Source organism: Nilaparvata lugens, chromosome 6 (genome assembly GCF_014356525.2).
Source record: "Nilaparvata lugens isolate BPH chromosome 6, ASM1435652v1, whole genome shotgun sequence".
In the NCBI taxonomy this organism is placed as follows: domain Eukaryota; kingdom Metazoa; phylum Arthropoda; class Insecta; order Hemiptera; family Delphacidae; genus Nilaparvata; species Nilaparvata lugens.
The window spans coordinates 15,161,091-15,180,567 of record NC_052509.1 but is presented as its reverse complement, the minus strand read 5'-3'; the positions used below and the strand labels follow the sequence as shown (position 1 = coordinate 15,180,567).

General features: G+C 35.1%; 1 protein-coding gene across 1 annotated transcript in view; it reads right to left on the bottom strand.

Annotated features, from left to right (window-relative positions):
• LOC111052761 (DNA repair and recombination protein RAD54-like) overlaps positions 1-18,699 on the bottom strand; it is a 33,126-nt gene extending 14,427 nt beyond the window's left edge. The window contains exons 1-9 of the mRNA XM_039430209.1: positions 18,526-18,699; positions 15,043-15,210; positions 13,937-14,133; positions 13,115-13,184; positions 10,554-10,748; positions 8,473-8,691; positions 6,440-6,601; positions 1,993-2,254; positions 82-244 (exon numbers count right to left, since the gene is read on the bottom strand). Of these exons, the coding sequence (XP_039286143.1) occupies positions 82-244; positions 1,993-2,254; positions 6,440-6,601; positions 8,473-8,691; positions 10,554-10,748; positions 13,115-13,184; positions 13,937-14,133; positions 15,043-15,210; positions 18,526-18,528 (1,439 nt within the window). The 5' untranslated portion in view covers positions 18,529-18,699. The remainder of the gene's footprint in view (positions 1-81; positions 245-1,992; positions 2,255-6,439; positions 6,602-8,472; positions 8,692-10,553; positions 10,749-13,114; positions 13,185-13,936; positions 14,134-15,042; positions 15,211-18,525) is intronic.
• Between the last annotated feature and the right edge of the window lie 778 nt (positions 18,700-19,477).

Below are 19,477 nucleotides of genomic sequence, written 5' to 3'. Positions count from 1 at the left end.
GTTTTTAGTTTTGAAAGATTTCAAATGCATAATTTTTTCTTAAAGTTTTCAAATTATTTCTACCGAGATAGGTCAACTCACTTTTTATGCAACTGCTCATATCCAGCAGGTAAATGTTGTTTGGTATTTTCAAAGCCATCCGTTCCAGCCAGTATTTTGTCAATAACCAAATCTGGATGACAGCACAATTTCTTCAAATACGTTATCGAAGAAAGAGCTGACATGAACGTTCCTTTTGCATCACCTGAAATATGAAAATACAAATATTATTAGGTGAGTTAACGTCAACAGTTTTTCTCTATTTTTTGTGTCTCATAAAGGTGATCTCGGAGCTGTTCACACTTGTTATTGTTTTAATTCAGCCAGCTCTCACGTATTTGTTGATATTCTGGAGTGCGGCACCCGCTTCATTGATGGCCTACAGAGTGCAACTGAGTAGTAGCATAGAGAAACAATAGCGTAAGTAGATATCCCATGGTATAGGGAATTTATGTCGCAACTTTTACTGTTATCTCAAGCCGATTACTGTCGATTATTGTCAATTTTTACTGTTTTGTTGGGGGTGAGAGTGTATGAACAGCACAATTTGAGAGACTACAAGCGTCACACAGCTGCATGGGAAAGAACTACGTGAACTATCGGCTTGGGATAACAGTAAAAGTTGCGACATAAACGCCCTATACCATGGGATATCTACTTATGCTATCGTTTCCCTATGGTAGTAGCAACGGGTACCGAGAATGATGTATAGGAAGCCACCAAGGACTCCATGCAGAGAGCTATTCAGGGAAACTAAGATCCTGCCGTTGTCATGTCTGTATATCCTGGAGGCTGCATTGTATGGATTTTCCCGCAAGGACGCGTGGACTACAGGCGCTACCGTACATGGCTACAACACACGGGAAAGGAATATGCTGAGACTCCAACCTCATCGAACAAGATTTTTTGAAGCTAAGCCAAAGCATGTCAGTCGAAGGATCTTGAACGCACTACCAGTGGAAATTCTCGAAAATTCAAATAGCAGAACATTCAAGAGACTAATGAGGAATTGGCTACAAGAGAGATGTTTTTACAGTTTGATGGAGTTTTTCCATATACAGTGTGAGAGAACTTTGAAATGAACCAAGTAAAATCAAAATTGAGATGATGTCATCTTTATTTTTGGCTTCCAATATTCACGGACATTTGATGACTTTTTGATTATAACTGACAAATGCGAAACATAGAATTTAAAATGTACATGCATGAATGAATATTATTATTATACTCTCTTTTTTCTCCATTTTCATGGGTCATAATAAGGTGTCATTGGCTTATTTAGCAAAATGACACCTCTTCTATCTTGGTATATTGAGGAAACTTCTTACCAGCGATGTCGTGCAAAGTATTACTGCTTTCTGCATTAAATTTTGCACCCATACAGGCAGTCTCAAACTGTGCAACCTTTCTGGCAGTTCCCTTGGTATAACACCTGTAGCTGACACTATCAAAGGTACTATCATCACTCTCTCTTGCTTCCACATATCCTTTATCTCCTCTGCCAAAGGCAAATATTTAAGCAGTTTCTCATTACTGTATTGCTTTAAATTGTGCGTGTTCGGTATGCCTATATCTATTAAATATGTTATTTGATTTTGTTTATCTATTAATATGATGTCTGGTCTATTGTTGGCTATTGTTTTATCTGTGAGTAATGATCGATCCCAGTACAGCTTGTAAGTACCATTCTCCAAAACTGCACTAGGAATGTATTGATAATATGGAACTGAATTTGATAACAAGTTGTGTTGAACTGCCAAACTTTGATGAACAATCTTTACCACCTGGTTGTGCCTATGGAGGTAGTCCGTTGCTATTAGAGCCTGGCATGCACTTGTTACATGTTGAATTGTCTCAGATGATTGGTTACATCTCCGGCATGTATCTATGTGTTATTATTATTATCATTCGATAGATTGAATAGCCTTTGTATGAATGTGTGATAGTGAGTACCTTTGATAGTGCGCTTGACGTTGTCAGACGATATGAGCTGGAGGTAGATGTTGCGCTGCATAGGTGAGAGGTTGACGCAGACCACCTGCTCCGTCTTGACAGGCAGATACTTGGAGAGGAGCGCCGAGGTGCGCCGAATCAGGCAGCGGTTCACCAGACCAATCAGCTGTTCCAGGCGCTCTTGTGCGCGTGCGCGCTCTGCGTCCGACGCCAGTGCGTCCTGTCCTTTCAGGATCGGCGTCTCGTAGTGTTTGCGGAACTCCTATGCAATCAGAAAGTTTTTACCAATAATTGTTTATTTAGAACCCAAAATAATAATAAAACTAGTGACCCCCTGGGTTGGAGAACTCGCTCAAAAACTGTTGTATTGTAATCTTTGAGACCCGAAACTTTTAATTATACATAGTTGGTGAAAATGATGGAAACAGCTAAATATTTCTTTTACAAGAATAATTTGACAGTAAGTTTCATTAGGGATACTATTTGAAATGAAAAATTACTCTTCAAAGATCACTCTGTCGCTTCATCATCTTAGTTCCTCATATGAATCCAAATACATTTTTTTCAAATGAAAAGGTGATCATGTAATACATGATTTCGATAAAGAATTCCAAGAGAAAATGAATGGCGAAAACTGCACATTGAGATCTCAAACCATATCAGTTTGTTGATATATCATGATTGTGTCAGTGCCGAAAGGTCTGTGTGACGGACAACGACTCTGGCCATCAGTAAGTCAAAAGTGAGAACTCGCTAACGCTCGTTCATTAATAAATGACAAAAGGGCACAAGAGGTAAGTTTGTTTTCTGGTTCTACATTTTTAAAATAACTGAATATTAAGTTACTGCTGGACCCAGTTGCATGAGAAAATACAAGCTATTCTTTTAGTACGAGTAATTTCCTATTCTAATAAACTGATAATACTAATATTATTAATTTACTACTATCATTAATATGATTAGTTTGTATTTTATGATGCAATAGGCCCCTGGAGGTAAAAAAGGGGATAAGTAAATGGATCTTTCAAAATATATTTCACTAACAATCAGGCTACAAGAAATAGGAAAGTCATAAAAGATATTCATATAAGTTCATAAAAAATTTACCATATCATAATACAAACATTATTTTTATAGTTTTATTCTAAGGGTTCGTTTATGTCGGAGCTGCGATTAGTGATAGAAGCTGCGATTCTAGCAACGCGTAGATAATACCAACGTGCTTTCTAATAGGCCTGTTTATGTCTGAGCTGCGATGAAAATCGATCTTGGGTCCTGACCATCGATAAGAGCATCGATAATGGCTCGGTCCATTTTCGAAGCTAGTATCGAGGCTAGTATCGAGTTGTAGACTACAAAGTTCAAACATGGACCAATATGTTTTCATGATTTGGGTTGATCTATATGTAGAGTTTCGTAAGCAAGTGACATTTTTTTTAATTTATTAAACTATTTCTTATTCAATTACAAAATTCTATCTTATTGTCAATGATAATAATGAAACATAATATAGACCTTGATGTATGCATTTCAAGAATAAATTCAATTGTTTCTATTTTATTAAAGAATATAACTTTCTTGTATAAACCTACTTACCTTAATGTTAGCATTAATCGCTCCTTTGCCATGATAGGACTTATATGATATTAATTCCAGTCCTTTTGGAGATTATTGGAAACTCTCGTCAAAATGTAGTCGAAAGTTTCTATTTCCATTCTCATATAGTCAAAAAGAATTTTTTGGATGCTGTCTTAAATTTTTATAAAAATGATCCCCAAATACATTCCTCTCCACATTGATCTTCTTATTCTGCTTCAATCGTCCGATTGGTTGGCAGCTTTCCATCTTTGTCTGTCCAGAGCCAGCTGTTTTAGTTGGGTATAGCTCTGGACCCCAAGATCCCGGGTTATCTGCTTCAAATATTGTAGCCGGGGTCTTCCACGAGCCCGTTGTCCACTGATTGCACCTTCCAGTATTGTTAGCGTGAATTCGCTGTGTCTTATAATATGTACTATCCAAGAATGCCGTCTGTCCCTAAGAGATTTCAATAGAGTTTTTTGTGTCTCTTCAGCCCTTTGAAATACTTCTTCATTTGTTAATCTATCGGTCCATTTTATTTTCAGCATTCGCCTCCAACACCATACTTCAAATGCATTAATTGCCTTTTCTTCCGCCTTACCGATAGTCCATGTCTCTGAGCCATATAGAGCAATACTCCAGATACAACTCTTTATAAGTCTCTTTCTCAAATCCAAATTCAGACTTTTGGAGGAAAGCCTTGGCTTCTCTTATACGGCGCTTTATGTCTTCTTTGTCTTTTCCATCCTCTGAAATAATGCTACCTAAGTATTTAAATTTGTTTACTTGTTTGAGGGCGTTATTCTCTATCTTTACTATTTCAAAATCAGGATTCTTGGAGCAGATCATCACTTCTGTTTTAGCCTTATTTATCTCCATGAAAAATTCATTTTTGAGAATGTCATGCAAGGTATTCAGTGCTCTCTCTAGATTGATAGGATGTGCATAATATTCACGTTCTCTACAACCTAGTATCTAAGTAATGCTTTACTGTATTCGATGCAAAAATAAAATCCTCATCAGAATCACTCATTATAGCATACACAAATTGGTTTTTCAATATATGAACTCACGAATCAAGCTTTAAGCACGACTGTCGGCATGAACAGTCAATAGAAGCTGAGCGCTACTCCCTACTAGCATCACTTCTCTCATCGTTACTAGAATCTTTTATCACAGCTCCGACATAAACGTACCCTAAGTCATTGACCAGCGCTGCTGGATAGACGGTATCAGGGTTTATAAAACATGTCACAAGAAAGTATCAAAATGTCATCTCACTATCAAGAAATTCATTCAGGCTATAAAATGGATGCTCCATCAAGAAATATTTTAAAACTGCTCGGAATTGTCTATCACTTCACTATCCTTGACCCACTCTGGCAGCTTATTGAACATTTTGAAAGCAATTAAAGGATAACACCTCTGAGTCCTTGCTAACCGGTATCTTGGCATGTTGAGAATGTATACAGAGAATATAACAATTACACAAAAACTATATTGAATAAACCATAGTGTGCGGATACAAGTCTGAACATACATTCAAATAATAATAATAATGAAAATGTGAGACATTCATTTTCTAAATCACAGATTATGAAAAACCTGACTCGGATGTCGCCAATTGTAGTTGGATTTACTTCAAACTGTCAGCATTTCTTATTTCATTCATTTCTCTCCATTCAAATAATGCTGACAGTTTATGGGCATCTCACTAAATTAACCTATATTAAGGGCCTTTGAAGAATCTAGTAAGCAGACCGTAGAGTAGAACCTTTCTATCATAGATTTGACAATTTTAAATAAGTTTAGTATAATAATAAAAATCTATAAATAATAATAAAATATAATAATAATAAAATGGCGTAATCACACAACTTTCCTTGCCATTATGAAAATTGATCACCTGACGCTAGTGTTCACGCACATCTCAAGTCTACTATTCTAAGATCTGAGCCAGCTGGTGACAGGACTATAAGGCTAGAGACACACGAAGTCTGCTATCTCTTCATAGTGAATGATTTAATAGAATCAACAGTTGCCAACAGTATGCAATTGAATATACATATTTTCTCAAATTTCGAGCTTATTTCCATTTTTAGGTGAAAATGTTACTAGACATTAATTGTAGAGATTTTCATGCTCAATCCTTTCCACTTGGAAAGGACATTTTTTTGTTTAAATTGTATCTGAAGACTGATAATTGGGAATCTAAAATCAAACTTTGCACAGATGGGGCGAAGCTCCTGACATTTTTACAGATATGGAACTTATGGTAGTTGATAGAGCTTATCAATGACTATTATAGGTATAAATTTGATCAAAATCGTTGGAGCCGTTTTCGAGAAAATCGCAAAAAAACTGTTTTTGACAACATTTTAGCCTCCATCTTGAATTGCATTTGATTGAAATTGTTCGTGTCGGATACTTATAGTGTAAAGACCTTAAGTTCCAAATTTCAAGTCATCCCGTTGATTGGGAAACGAGATATAGTGTACACAGACGCACATACACTCATACACACACACACACCACACACACACACACACACACACACACACACACACACACACACACCACACACACACACACAACACACACACACACACACACCACACACACACACACACACACACACACACCAATACCCAAAAACCACTATTTTGGACTCAGGGGGAACTTGAAACGTATAGAAATTTAGAAATTGGGGTACCTTAATTCTTTTCGGAAAGCAGTTCTTTCCTTACCTATAGTAATAGGGCAAGGAAAGTAAAAAGAGGTTGACAATTTAAATTTGTGTTTTCATTATGGAAAAATTGTACCACAACATCACTCACAACACAACTGTAAAGTTTAGTATATTTTGTACCTGAGCAGTTCCGAGGATTCCCTCGTTAACAAAGTGCACGAGACTGAAATATTCGAGCAGATCGTTCTGAATGGGAGTGCCTGACAGGAGAACTCGTCTCCGGCATTTCAGGCCGGTCAGTGCCACGTATGTTTGACTTTCGCAATTCTTCAGCCGATGCCCCTGAAATCGAAAAAATAAAACATTATTTCAGGTTTTTAACCTTTTCAGGGACCTTCCGTACTTGATATTAGTACTATTTTACTTTTAACAAATTTTGTTAATTGTCAATTGTATGTATGTAATTATAGACATACATGTATGCATTGTATGAAGGAAAAATAAACTAATGATTGATTGATTGATTTCAAGAGTTTAATTCGTTCGTGTTAGATATGATTAAACATCAAAAGTAGTCCACTGTTGTGTACTACAGCTTGTACTTTCTGTTGTCTACAACTTTCTGTTGTGGACAAGCATCTTTTTTATTGGAATTGAAATTTTCTTGTTGAGTGCTTTCTGGTGCTTGATGCGTACGGCCAGCCACTAAGATAAAATTTCATCGGAAATTTTCGACTGAAATTCGAACAGTGTTCTGTAACAGCTGACCTGCAGGAGCATATAAACTACTGCACATATCCGCAGAAGTAACTGCCACCAACGTTCAGATTTTCGACTTTACAGTTCGGTCGACTTTACAGCCAAAAATATCCGGTAAAACGCCATGTTAGTGGCTGGTTTAAGTAGCCTTTAGGAAGATGCTCATCTGACTTAATATCACCACAGTCACATTCAAGGATGTAATCACATTCTACAGGGTGCTGAAGATTCATTTAATCCGCTATTGAAGCCGTGCATCTTCATTGAAAGAGCATATCCAGCTCTCAGTTTAGCCTCCAGGATTTTGGGGTTGGTATGTTCGACGATAACATACTAACAAACGCTTTAACCATTTGACTCAAAATTTCATACACATACCTATTATTATTGTAACCAATTTGATAGGCGATGTAACTGATTCGCTCCTTCGTCCTTATTTAGGATAGCAGGATATCAATAAAAATGCATATAGAAAAATTATGCTCTAGCTATTGAGACACTAAATCTGTTATAACATTTGACATTTACTTATTTATTTCATTCCACAATCACAATACCAAATTAATGATTGGGAGAGAATCAACAGGATAAACCCAAACTGTCTCTCTCCCTAATTTTGATAAAAATAGTCCAAATGAAGTTATGTAAACACTTCTATAAAAATCACAAAAATTTATAGTACAAATATACATTATACTAAACATTTTTTAGTAACCACATATCTGGGTTGATCAGAAAGATGAAACGAATACTTGAAAATGCATGAATAAATGTAAAAATATTGAAAAAATGATGAATTTGTAGCCAGAAAAATCACAAAAACGTTCACTGAGGCTATTATTTGCTAAAATTGCATGAATTGAAGTGAAGAGCAGCTGAAAAGAGACGTTAATATTTCAATGTTTTTTTCATAACGGTGTATTCTATTACCTAGTATCAGAGTAAATCCTGTTACACACACATCGAATTTTTTCTTGTCTATGAAATCTACCAGATTAAACGGAACTTGGCTAACACATCATCTGTTTGACAAGTTATGTTCAATCTTGCCGGTCAGGAATGCTTACCCTTACACCAAACTGACAATCTCTGGATGGCAGCGCTCATTTTATAAAAAGCCATAGCGGCCAGCCAGTCTACAGAGGTAAATTACTGAGATATTGCAATTATTCAAATGCTAATGAATTAATTATTATTATTAAACGGAAATCCAAATTAAATGCAGTAATTCACCCCGAAGACTTCTGCTATTGCAAATATTGACAACAGGGTATACAGCTAGATGGAAATTCGATGAGCGCTAATATTATTTTTTTTTCATATGTTCAATCTAATAGAATTTATAATGACTTTATAAAAAATCGTACGTCCAAAACTCGATGTATGTGTAAGACTTGGAAATCTCTACTCTATTAGTATAAGAGTAAAATATTACTTGATAATGCCATAAATACCTCATCACAAAGCACCAGACCCACTTCGCCTTTATGAAGTATGCTGGCGTGGCTCCTGAACGTTTCATAAGAAATGACTAGGATTGGATTGGCCGGTCGCCTAGAGTAGGTCTGCATGAACGAGTTCAAGTTTCGCTCCACGACTTCTTTACCTCCGCCGTCTATTGCCAGCGGATTCACTCGACCTCCCAGCCATTTCGTGATTTCGTTGCACCAATTCTGCAACACAAAACATAAATGAAAACTCTCTCAATAGAAATGGATCTGAATGAAATATTAAACATAGAAAAGTAGGCTGTATACCGGGGAATATGATGGTTATGTTTCATTTAAAAAAATATAATTCCTCATTTTGGTCCATAGAGGGATTCATGCTATAAAGCCAGTGGAAATGATAGTAGTGCATGGTTGCCAATTCTCTGTTTCCACTACCTTCTGTAGTAGATAGCTATAGAGATTCTGTAGAGATTTGAATAACTTGATATTCATGTTAAAGAGTCAGTGTAAATGATAGGACTGCATGATTGCCGCATGAATTCTCAGTTTCCATTGCCTTCTGCAGTATAAAGTGGCGATTCAAGTCATCCCAGTATAATATATCAATTGTTATTAATATATCAAGATATAATATCAATTGTTTATTCTTGTTAACTTCATTCACCAAGAAAATATATTTTTCGTGATTCTATGATTGCATATTCACTATATTTCTTCGTAGCATACAAACGATTTGGCAACAGTGCGGATGTAAAAAAGTATAAGAACAGTAATATTATGACATCCCAATGTCAGCCGCCTAGTCAGAGTCGAGTTGGAACGTGAGTTAGAATGTTGGACTAATTCAAACCAGTCGGAGCATGTGGTCCGGCTAGTGGTCTTACTACCGGTGCAACATTGTTGGACAAGAAATTGGATAATTCTGTTAAACTTAATAATCGGAAATCCAGTATAATTTTTATTTCCACCTTGCAGAATAAACTGAGAAAATAACTAGCCCGCTTTAGGGTCTTCATTGTTTAATGACAAACCAATGTTAATCAGATGCCGACTTTATAACGTGGCTCTCACTATAGCTGTTGTTACAGAATTGACCATGGAATAACAACCGAAACTAGTTTTGCTAAGTATACAAATAAGATTGTGAAGATTTCAAGTGGAAATCCAAGTAGAATTGGAGAAAGTAGAATTTCAAGTTGGATTATTGATCATTTCAAGAAGTTTTATTGGATGTTCTATATAAATGGATGTAGGATGAGTATATGACTCACTCCATGAGTGTACGAAAAATTGTAACGTGATATAAATTTTCGGTACTAAATTTAATACTTTCTAAATTTGGCTAAGTGGTTTTGTGTTTTGTTTCGGTTTTGTATATGTTTGGACTTTTTAAAAAGAACTATTAGCATTAAAAAGAACTATATTTCGAAGTGAAAAGTGTAAATTTAAAATATTGTGCTCACTATAACCTTAGTGTTCAGTTTCCCATTAGGGAACTTTGGACTATATACGGCGAGGTGGAACTACCCTTGGGTCTCCCCACCATTCAAAGCCATACGCTAATATTTTTTAAAAAATAATAATAATCCTTCCTTTCATTTCCTTTTTCCTTCGTCCTGGTACCCCCATAAGAAGGGAGTTTATTATAGAAAATATAACAAACAAAAATGAAAAATACACTTATAAAAAGAAATCTTACAAAAAAAGAAGAATAATAAAAAAAGCAAGAATGACAAAAAATGATAAGAAAATTCCTTTTCAGTGGAAAATTTCAAAAATTATAAACCAGACGAAATATAAATTCTCCAAAACCTTCTAAAGAAGGTTTGACTGGAGGAGTCAAGTTTTACATTATATTAAAAAAAACATAGAAATAGTACATTAATATAATCAATTAGTGATCTCAAAATAATAATTTTAAATTCAAATCATATCAAAAGAAAAATAGTTTTAAATCTTAAGTAGAAAAAAAGTTAATTGATACATTGATAATAATTCATTTAATTGTACAATTATTCATTTTAATAATAATAATAATGTAGGATGTTGGATGTAGTTTATAGTCTGTGTTGGTTTGTACCCACCCTGACTAGAGAGCTGGGAGCCACAATGACCGCCTTCTCAATTGTTGGCTTGGCGTCGGGTCCCTGCCTCAACAGAGTCCACATCAGCGTGATGCATTGCAGCGTCTTGCCCAGACCCATTTCGTCAGCCATGATACAGCCGTACGCGTCCTCTATGCGTTGTCCGGTCACGCACTCGTACATGAATTTCACACCCTGGAACAACAACAAAATATGGATGAGGAATGAAATGGGAATTGAAGATTTTGACATATTAGTAATAGAGAGAGATAGTATTAGGCTGGCTATATGGCTAGGAAAACGGATGATCTCAAATCAAATACAAGATAATCTGTCTAACTCCGAATCTCAATATTAATCTCAAATATTACAGTAGGAAATTAAGTACACTGAAGCTAAATAACATAAAATTTTTAGGCGTTGATCTAGATAACAAACTCAATTGGGAAGAGCATGTATCAAGAGTATGTAAAAAAGTAAGTACAGGAATATTTGCACTAAGAAGGCTGCCACCCATTTGTAATTTATTAACTTTGAGATCCGTGTATTATGCCACTGTCCACTCTCATATTTCATATGGCATTGAGATTTATGGTGGGACTAGTGCATTTAACTTGAATAGGATATTAAAACTCCAAAAAGAAGCAGTAAGAAAAATATTTAATTTAAATAGACAAGAGTCGTACAGGACATTTTTTAAAAAGTTAGAATTAATGACTGTGTATGGACTTTATATTTATAAAACAATATTACACGTAAAAAATAATGAAGACAAATTCCCCAGGCAAACCAGTGTGCATGACTATAATACAAGAAATAGGAACAACTTTATTATCAAAGAACATAGTAAAGAGAAGTACAAACAAAGCCCGACCTATATGGGCATCAAATTCATCACTTACCTTCCTACTAAGATTAATCATGAAAAAGATATTACAAGGTTTAAAAACAAACTGAAAAAGTATATCGTGGAATTAGAATTATACAGTTATGAAGAATTTTATAGTGCCAACTCATTATGTATTTAGACTACCTATTGTTGATGTATTTTGTTTTTTACTTGTATTTATTTTATTATTTTGAAAATAATAAAGAAAGACGCATTCATGTACATTTTGATGTATGTTTTGAATAAAGAGATTGATTGATTGATTGATTAAATTACTGAGATATTGCATTTATTCAAAAGCTGATGAATTAATAATAATTATATTTAATGAAGATCCATTTGCAGTATTGCATCTGCATGATTTGCAGCATTTAATTTGGATTTTCGTTAAATAGTAGCTATTAACTCAAATATTAATTAAAATATCAAAGGATTATAATTAAATGAATGATTTTTATGATTCTACACGAATTTCACACCGTGTAAAAACGAAGAATTTGATTTTAAAGGAAAAAAGATTATTAATCTTTCACCATTAAAAATTATTGAAAATAGCAGAATATTCTATTTATATGGCTGAGCGGTCAACGGATAGCATTCAAATTAACTTATTCTGCAATGTAAAACATAAAATCTCCTCATAGCTTTGAGGGGAAACTCATAGACAGCCGAATAAACAGTACAATATCATTTTCAAAAACCTGGACCTACAGTAACTTGTTCTTCCATATCGACGTATGAGTCTCGAGATTTCTGCTCTAACTACTGTTAGCAAGGCCATTTCTTTTAGATACATTTGTTGAAAGTGGATTCACTTACAATTTTTGCTCATATTTTTTCTCTCTTTTCTCCTACCTTCCTTTCTAATTCCTCCCTTTCCCGTTCCTCTTCACCCTTCATTCCTTACTTTTATACCCTCTACCTGCCTATTACATAGGAAACCATAGTTGGCTAGGTACATTTCCTCCTTTCTTTCTTTTCAGCACACCCCACCATGAAGCCTGTTTCTGTATTTTATTAGAAATTTATTTTTGATTGTGTTTTTTTGTGTTTTGATTTCTTTTATGTATATTGTGTTGAATTGAATAAAATTATTGAAATAGTCAAAAATAACTGATTCTCAATTTTTTACTCTCTCAACATCAAAATAACACTTTTCATACGGCGAAATAAGTTATTATAGTGAGATCCACGTTATAATGGCAGTGATTGATCAGCAATTGTATTGCTATCCTTGTCTATAATTCAACAAAGCGGATAGCGCTATCTTTTTCTCGCTTTGCTCTATTGCCAGATTGTTTATTAACAATGTAGAAATATAATTAATTAACAAAATATTTAATCTTGATTATGAAAAATCATTGAAAAATATAATTTCTTGTTTGATAATATAATTGATTATTTTTAAAGAGAATGAACAGTTAATTTTACATCAATAAACCGGTATCAGTTACTCTTCATAGAAGGCATTGACAAAACACAGGATCGGCAACGTTGTTATCCTATCTTTCTCCACTGCCATTATAACGTGGACCTCACTATAGTCATATTACAAAAGGTATTATATCAAGTTTTATAAATTCCACAATTCACAGAGTTGGACACAACTTTTTCCAACAGAAACAACATTATGATATCAAGCAATTTAGAATAGATCCATGAAAATGCTCACCTCTCTTTGATGGGGCCTCAGTATGTTGGATAGTATTGGATCGACTACAACATGCACTAGTATTTTTTCTCTGAAAAAAGGAATAAACAAGTGTAAACAGCTATGTAGCAAGCATCATTCTAAAAATTAAATTACTTATGACTGTGTAAACGTATTTGTGACTTGTGACTGTCTGAAACTGTTTTCGTTTCTTGACAATAGAATTCTATTAATTTCATCTATTTATCTAGACTAATGTAAAAGATGATTTGAGGAAAAGTAATTATCTTACATTATAGGAAATGAAATGTATTATTTATTTTTATGATTCCATATGTATATTTCAATTATTGTTTTATTAATTTGAAATATTTTCCAGTGATTTTGTACTTTGGCAAAATAAAGTTTATAATAGTGATCACCCATCAACACACATAATCATAGTGGGGTATCATGATTGGGATTAAAATTATTATAAGCTATCTCTTGAATTTTATATCTGTAAATAAACTGGATGCAAATCGTTAACACTCAAAGAAATCATCATTATTTTATAATTTCATGTACTTTTTTATAACTGTATAAAATTAATTATTTAGTATCAATAATAATTGATATTAAAAATATATTTATTTTTGGTGAGGGCTAATCTTATTCATCTAGAAATTAAAAAATCATAGTACCCTTTTTAGACTTTTTATCTACGAAATGTTTCAAACTATTAATGCCATTTTCAAATGAGTGAATGAAATAAATTTAGTATTTTACAAGTATTTGACTGGTGTTTTTTGTTTTGTTTTGTATCATGACCAATAATTTTTGTATATTATCTGATGAGCTCACTTTTCCATTTTGAGTTTGTCGTGCTCGCTGAGCTGCGGGGGACAGTAGAGTACAAGCGCGTTGGGCGCCGTGGGGTCGTGGAGGGCACGTCTGATGCCGTCGCGACGCACACCCAGCGCCTTCAGACCGCAGCCCCCCTGGTAGTTGGCGATCGGCACTCGGAACGGACGACATAGCAGCTGTCTTATCAACTCCTCCTGCAAACACAAACCAAAAAAAAATCAATTACCGTTAGTATACTTACTATTAGCACTCTTAGGCTGGCCACTAACTAAAGTCTGTGAGATATTACTTTTAACATGAAGAGGAGAAACCCATTCCTCCTTCCACAGTTTGTAGCATAGACAGAGACGGTCATCCTGTGCACATTTGGATGCGCCGTGTCATTTCGCTTTAATTTCTTGTGATGAACACATTTCTGTAATCACATAAACCAATAAACCTGCTGCCAATAAACAATTTTGGAACAATGCCAGGCAATAGCTGGAGGGGAGTGTTATCGCGACGCGTTAGAATACTGCTAGGTAGTGGGAGTGATTAGTGGAGGATAGAGCATCGGACCTCTCCGTCTTCGAGAAAGAGCCGTGTTAAAAGTAATATCTCACAGACTTTACAGGACATGCAGGATGAAAGTGTGTATACACACATGTCGTCATACAGTGTTACGTCATCACAGAAAAAGGCTTCGAACAACATTTTTTTGAGTTTAGGTTTTTGTATCTTCGATTTTTTGACAAAACATGCATGTAAACTCATTTTTATCAGCCTAATGGCCAGCCTTATGTCCGGTTTCTTAGACACTTATTAAATCTAATGGACCATTAAATATATAGATTAATGTAAGATTCAAATTCATTTATTTGCCATAGAATAATACAGATTGATAAAATAAATATCCTAACTTATAAAATGCCACGAGAACCAATCAGAAAAGTCTTTTCCGTGTAGAAGTATTTTCTGATTGGTTCTCGTGGCACGATTCAAATTTTACAGGCTTTTGTGCAACCGGGCCTATACGTTTCTTGGGAGAGGATCAAACCAATTTATTGCTGTCAATCATATAGAATAGTATCATTAAGGGTATTTTGTAAATATTTTATGCTTACATGTGCTGAAATTTGCTCAGGAGTACTTAAAATCACAGGTGCTGGTAGTACAGTCTTTTCACTCGGTTTTGAACTGTTCTTCTTTAACCTTCTTTTAGATGAAGGAGCATCTTCAGCATCGTCGGGCTGGATTCGCTTCAGTACCTGACTTGGTGCTAGACTTCGTCTCTATAAAATAAAAATAAAAAAGAACACATAAATTATTTGTACTGTATATAAATTTCAAGTCATTGACTCCTACTTGACGTTCAACGACATGCATTCATTGTTCATCAATACAATACCAGAGCAGAATAATGACCCTCGTCAATATTTCTCCAGTCCCAAGTATTTATTAATTTATAATATCGGAGCTCCAGGGAAGACCCCAATTATTATCCTTATAAAAAATGTATAAATTAAATGAATTAGCCTGAAGTAAGAAACATGAGTAGCTTGCGAACAAGCCGTTGTAACGTATTCCCTTAAGAAAAGTCAGTACGGTACAGTGCTTTATGAACTTTCTATATGACCACTCAATTTGACATGCTGTTGTACTATACTATTCGAGAAATCTAGTAGGGCTAATATTACATTAGGATAGGCCTACCAAGTGTTTAAGTGAGTCCATGGGCATGGACATTTATTTATTTGATTTCCAACGGTTACACAAATTTTCAACTTAAGAACAATAATGTGAAAGACTAGAAAAATAAGACAATAATAAATATATGAAAAATATTGCAGCAGCACAAACTCAATAAAGCAAATGAATAACAATAAAATCGATAGTAGAATGAGATAATAAATATAAAAGTAATAACATGCAATATAAGCTATCAGCACAAATTCAAGAATTGAATCAATAGTAGGATAAGGGTATGATAGCATTGGATGAGTATATGACCAAGCGCACACATGAGAAACTAAATCTGGAAATAGCGAAATGAGTACTCACACTGAGCGCGTGCACTTGCTGGTAGCGTTTAGTGTGAGCAGCTACAGAAAAATTTCAAACTTTCAATGTCTCTTTCCAGATTTTGTTTTCTGGCTGATGTACACTTGCACATACACGCATTCAATGTGATCATACCGTAAAAGAAACACTTTAATTCAACAGCAACAATGTAATAATAATAGACCAAATAATATTTAATAATGGAATAAGGTAGATATAAAAAACCGAAGTATCCAATTCCTCGATCAAGGACATTCCTGGGTAGATCGCGTCAGTCAAATACATATCTAACTTGAAAATTAATTGGTCAAACAGACCACACTTTACTTGATCACAATGGTAGTGTCACAGATTACAAGTAAAAAAGCTATTTATATTATACAATCAACCAGTTAGACAGGGAAAACCAGAGGCATTTCCTTAACGCGCCCTCGCCGACTCTGGCAAGTGGTTAAACATCCTCAGCACCAGCACCGGTAAAAAGTCAAAGTCCCTCACCTATGACAAACGACAGTGTGGCATATCCAACTTTGTCCTTCTCCGTGAGTTGTAGGAATGCACTTTCTCTCTTTGCTGTAGCATTTCAATTTTACTCCTCATATACAGCAATGAAGCCAGGTTGTGGTATCCAAACACTGTGTGGATGCCCAATCTGTGGAAGACCGGCTGGCAATGTGCATCATACTTGCTACATGTGATTATTCCAAGAGCTTTCTTTTGAAGCAGTACAAAGTTATCATACTTGCTATATTTGATTATTCAAAGAGCTTCCTTTTGAAGCAGTAGAATGTCTCTGGAATGCAGCGAATGACACAAGATCATAATGTATGCTGCCACCAAAAACTGCATGGTTCATCAACAATCACTCGATTCTCAGCAGCACTTAAACTGCCAGGAAAGATATATGACTCTCGACAGCTTCTTGCACACTCCAAGAAATGATGCTCACAGGTCAGGTTTGAATCTATATTAAATCCAAGAAGAGTGACAGGTGCTTGGATAAGATCTGTGCTGCCATGAGTAAACATCACTTTCTGGGTATTTACTTAGTTAAGAAGCAGCTTATTCGCAGAGAGCCAGTCCTTGGCCTCAGCAAAGATTTTCTACGCTCTCGATCCTGCTGCTGTGTGCCCACCGATGATTCTGGTATCATCTGCAAAGTGAAGGCTGTGTTTTCCAGTCTCAGATCATTAATCATAAACAAGAACAGCAAGGGTCCAAGCACCGATCCCTGAGGCACTCCATGAGGTACATGTTTTTTACTTGAAGTAACACCCAACAGTGAAACGACCTGCTTACAATCCCGCAAGTAGTCCGCCACCATGCTCCAAGCTCTGCCCAGAAAAACATGTCTGGAGAGCTTTTCCAGAAGAATTCTGTGAGATACACAATAGAACGCCTTAGACAGGTCACACAGTACCAGGCTAACGATCAAGACTTTGGATATATTGATATATCCTATAGATTTGCTTTGCCCTGAAGTAGTTCATGTACTTGGCTCCTAGCAGTGAAGGATTTGCTTTGTGTACTGAGTAGAACATTGTAACACGCAATCTAATGCGTTTCGACTGATTTTGACTCATTAACAAATATTTATTAACATTCTTGACTTAACAATCTAACAAAGCAGCAAGTCAACGACAAATAAGCGCAAAACAAGGTGGTACTGTACAGCTAGAAATTCAACCAAGATTCAAGCATCAATTGGGTTATTTCACTAATGACGCAAGATCGAAGAATAGTATTTCAGTTAAGGCATCAGTGAGACTGGTGCTCCAGCCTGGTTTACATACAAACACCGCACTGGTGTTCCAGCCTGTTTTACATACGAACACCGCACTGGTGTCCTAAACAATACAAACCCAAGTTGAATAGAAAAGTGATTATATTTGAATTTTTTGAATAAATGGATTAAGCGCCCAATTGAAGGTAAAATATCAGTATAAGATCCAGGTTAATAATCCACAACAGTACTTCTTCTTCTTCTTCTTCTTCTTCGATGGCGCTACAGCCCAAATCGAGCCCTGGCCTCCTCAATTAAGACTACCGTACTGCAAATACTACCGTACAGAGCGCACTACGGTAACCCATATACAAGATATCACAGCTATAATACCTACTCTGATAAAATTGGTTATCATTCTATTTGAGCTGATATATTATTATTCAAAGCAGCCTTTACTTCATGTATTGTCATATTTTTTAATCCTCTTATAATCCTTTTGAGGTTTTAACCTAGGTAGTTGTAGAGTAGATTGACTTTAGTAGCCTAAGACTTACTTGCAGACAAGGTTTATAAATGCCTTGGACTAATGCTCTTTATACATGCTTTAGGTTTCTATAGACCTAGCTTGCAGAGATCAAGACGTTTGACAACAAATAACAGTGCCTGAATCATTCTAAGAAAATTGAAAAAATATAAAATCTTGATTGAGTGTGATATCATAATGCATAAACTGTATTTTTATAGATATTTAGTAACTACAACAACTACATTATTTATAACCTACAATCACAATCTTTAAAGAGATACTTTGTCAACTCACCATATTCACGTGAAAATTCTTCAATTAATTCAATCATATCATGAATAATCAACTAAGAACGATGTTATTCTTATAATTTTAAGCAATTATGAAAATTAAAAAGTAACAAACATTAAAAACAAATCTACATGCTTCTAGTTTGTTTGACATTTTAGTTCTTATTTTATTTAGGAGATTTGGAGGTTGGAGCTTTTTGGCGCTATCAGACATCGGCTAGCTGAATTTCATGTTCATTAAATGAACCATTGAAACTTTATAGTTGAATTTGATTTTTTATCATGAAATTATATAAAGATGGAATACTAAATTGAAAAAATCTTGTTGAATAGATCTTGATTCTGAAACATTGAAAGTTTTTGGGAATGTTACGTTTGTGTCTTTCTCAGTGCTCTTTGTTTAAACGAAACGACAGTAAGTGGTCTGATTTCTCGTCGTAAAATTTGACCATAAAAATATATTTTTGAAAAACAACCTCAGACAGAGTTATTATAGTCTATTTTATAGTGATAATTCACTAATAATTAGTTGATTCTTGTTAATTATCAAATATACATTATTCATCAAGAAAATGACATTTTCAATGATTTGATGATCAATTTCCATAATTTTAGATTAAATATTTTGTTGCTTTATAATAATTACTTGATACTTGTCGTCGTCCTTGACCGGGTTTACCAGACAGACTGTGTCATTAAAATAAAGGCTCATTAGCTAATTCTGCCAACGAGTAAATTGCTCTATCAATCAACTTTTGCCTGACGAGAGCGCTGAATCTTGCACGTGATGCACTTTTTACTTCAGTTGGGAGTCCATTGTAGAAGCCCAAGGCAGCTGATGGGAAGCCTCTCTGAGTAGCAGCCAACCGACATCGGGGAACATCCAGGTCAGTTGCATGGCGTGTATTGTAGCTGTGTATCTGATTTCTTGTTGACAGCTGCTGCAGGTTGTCTCT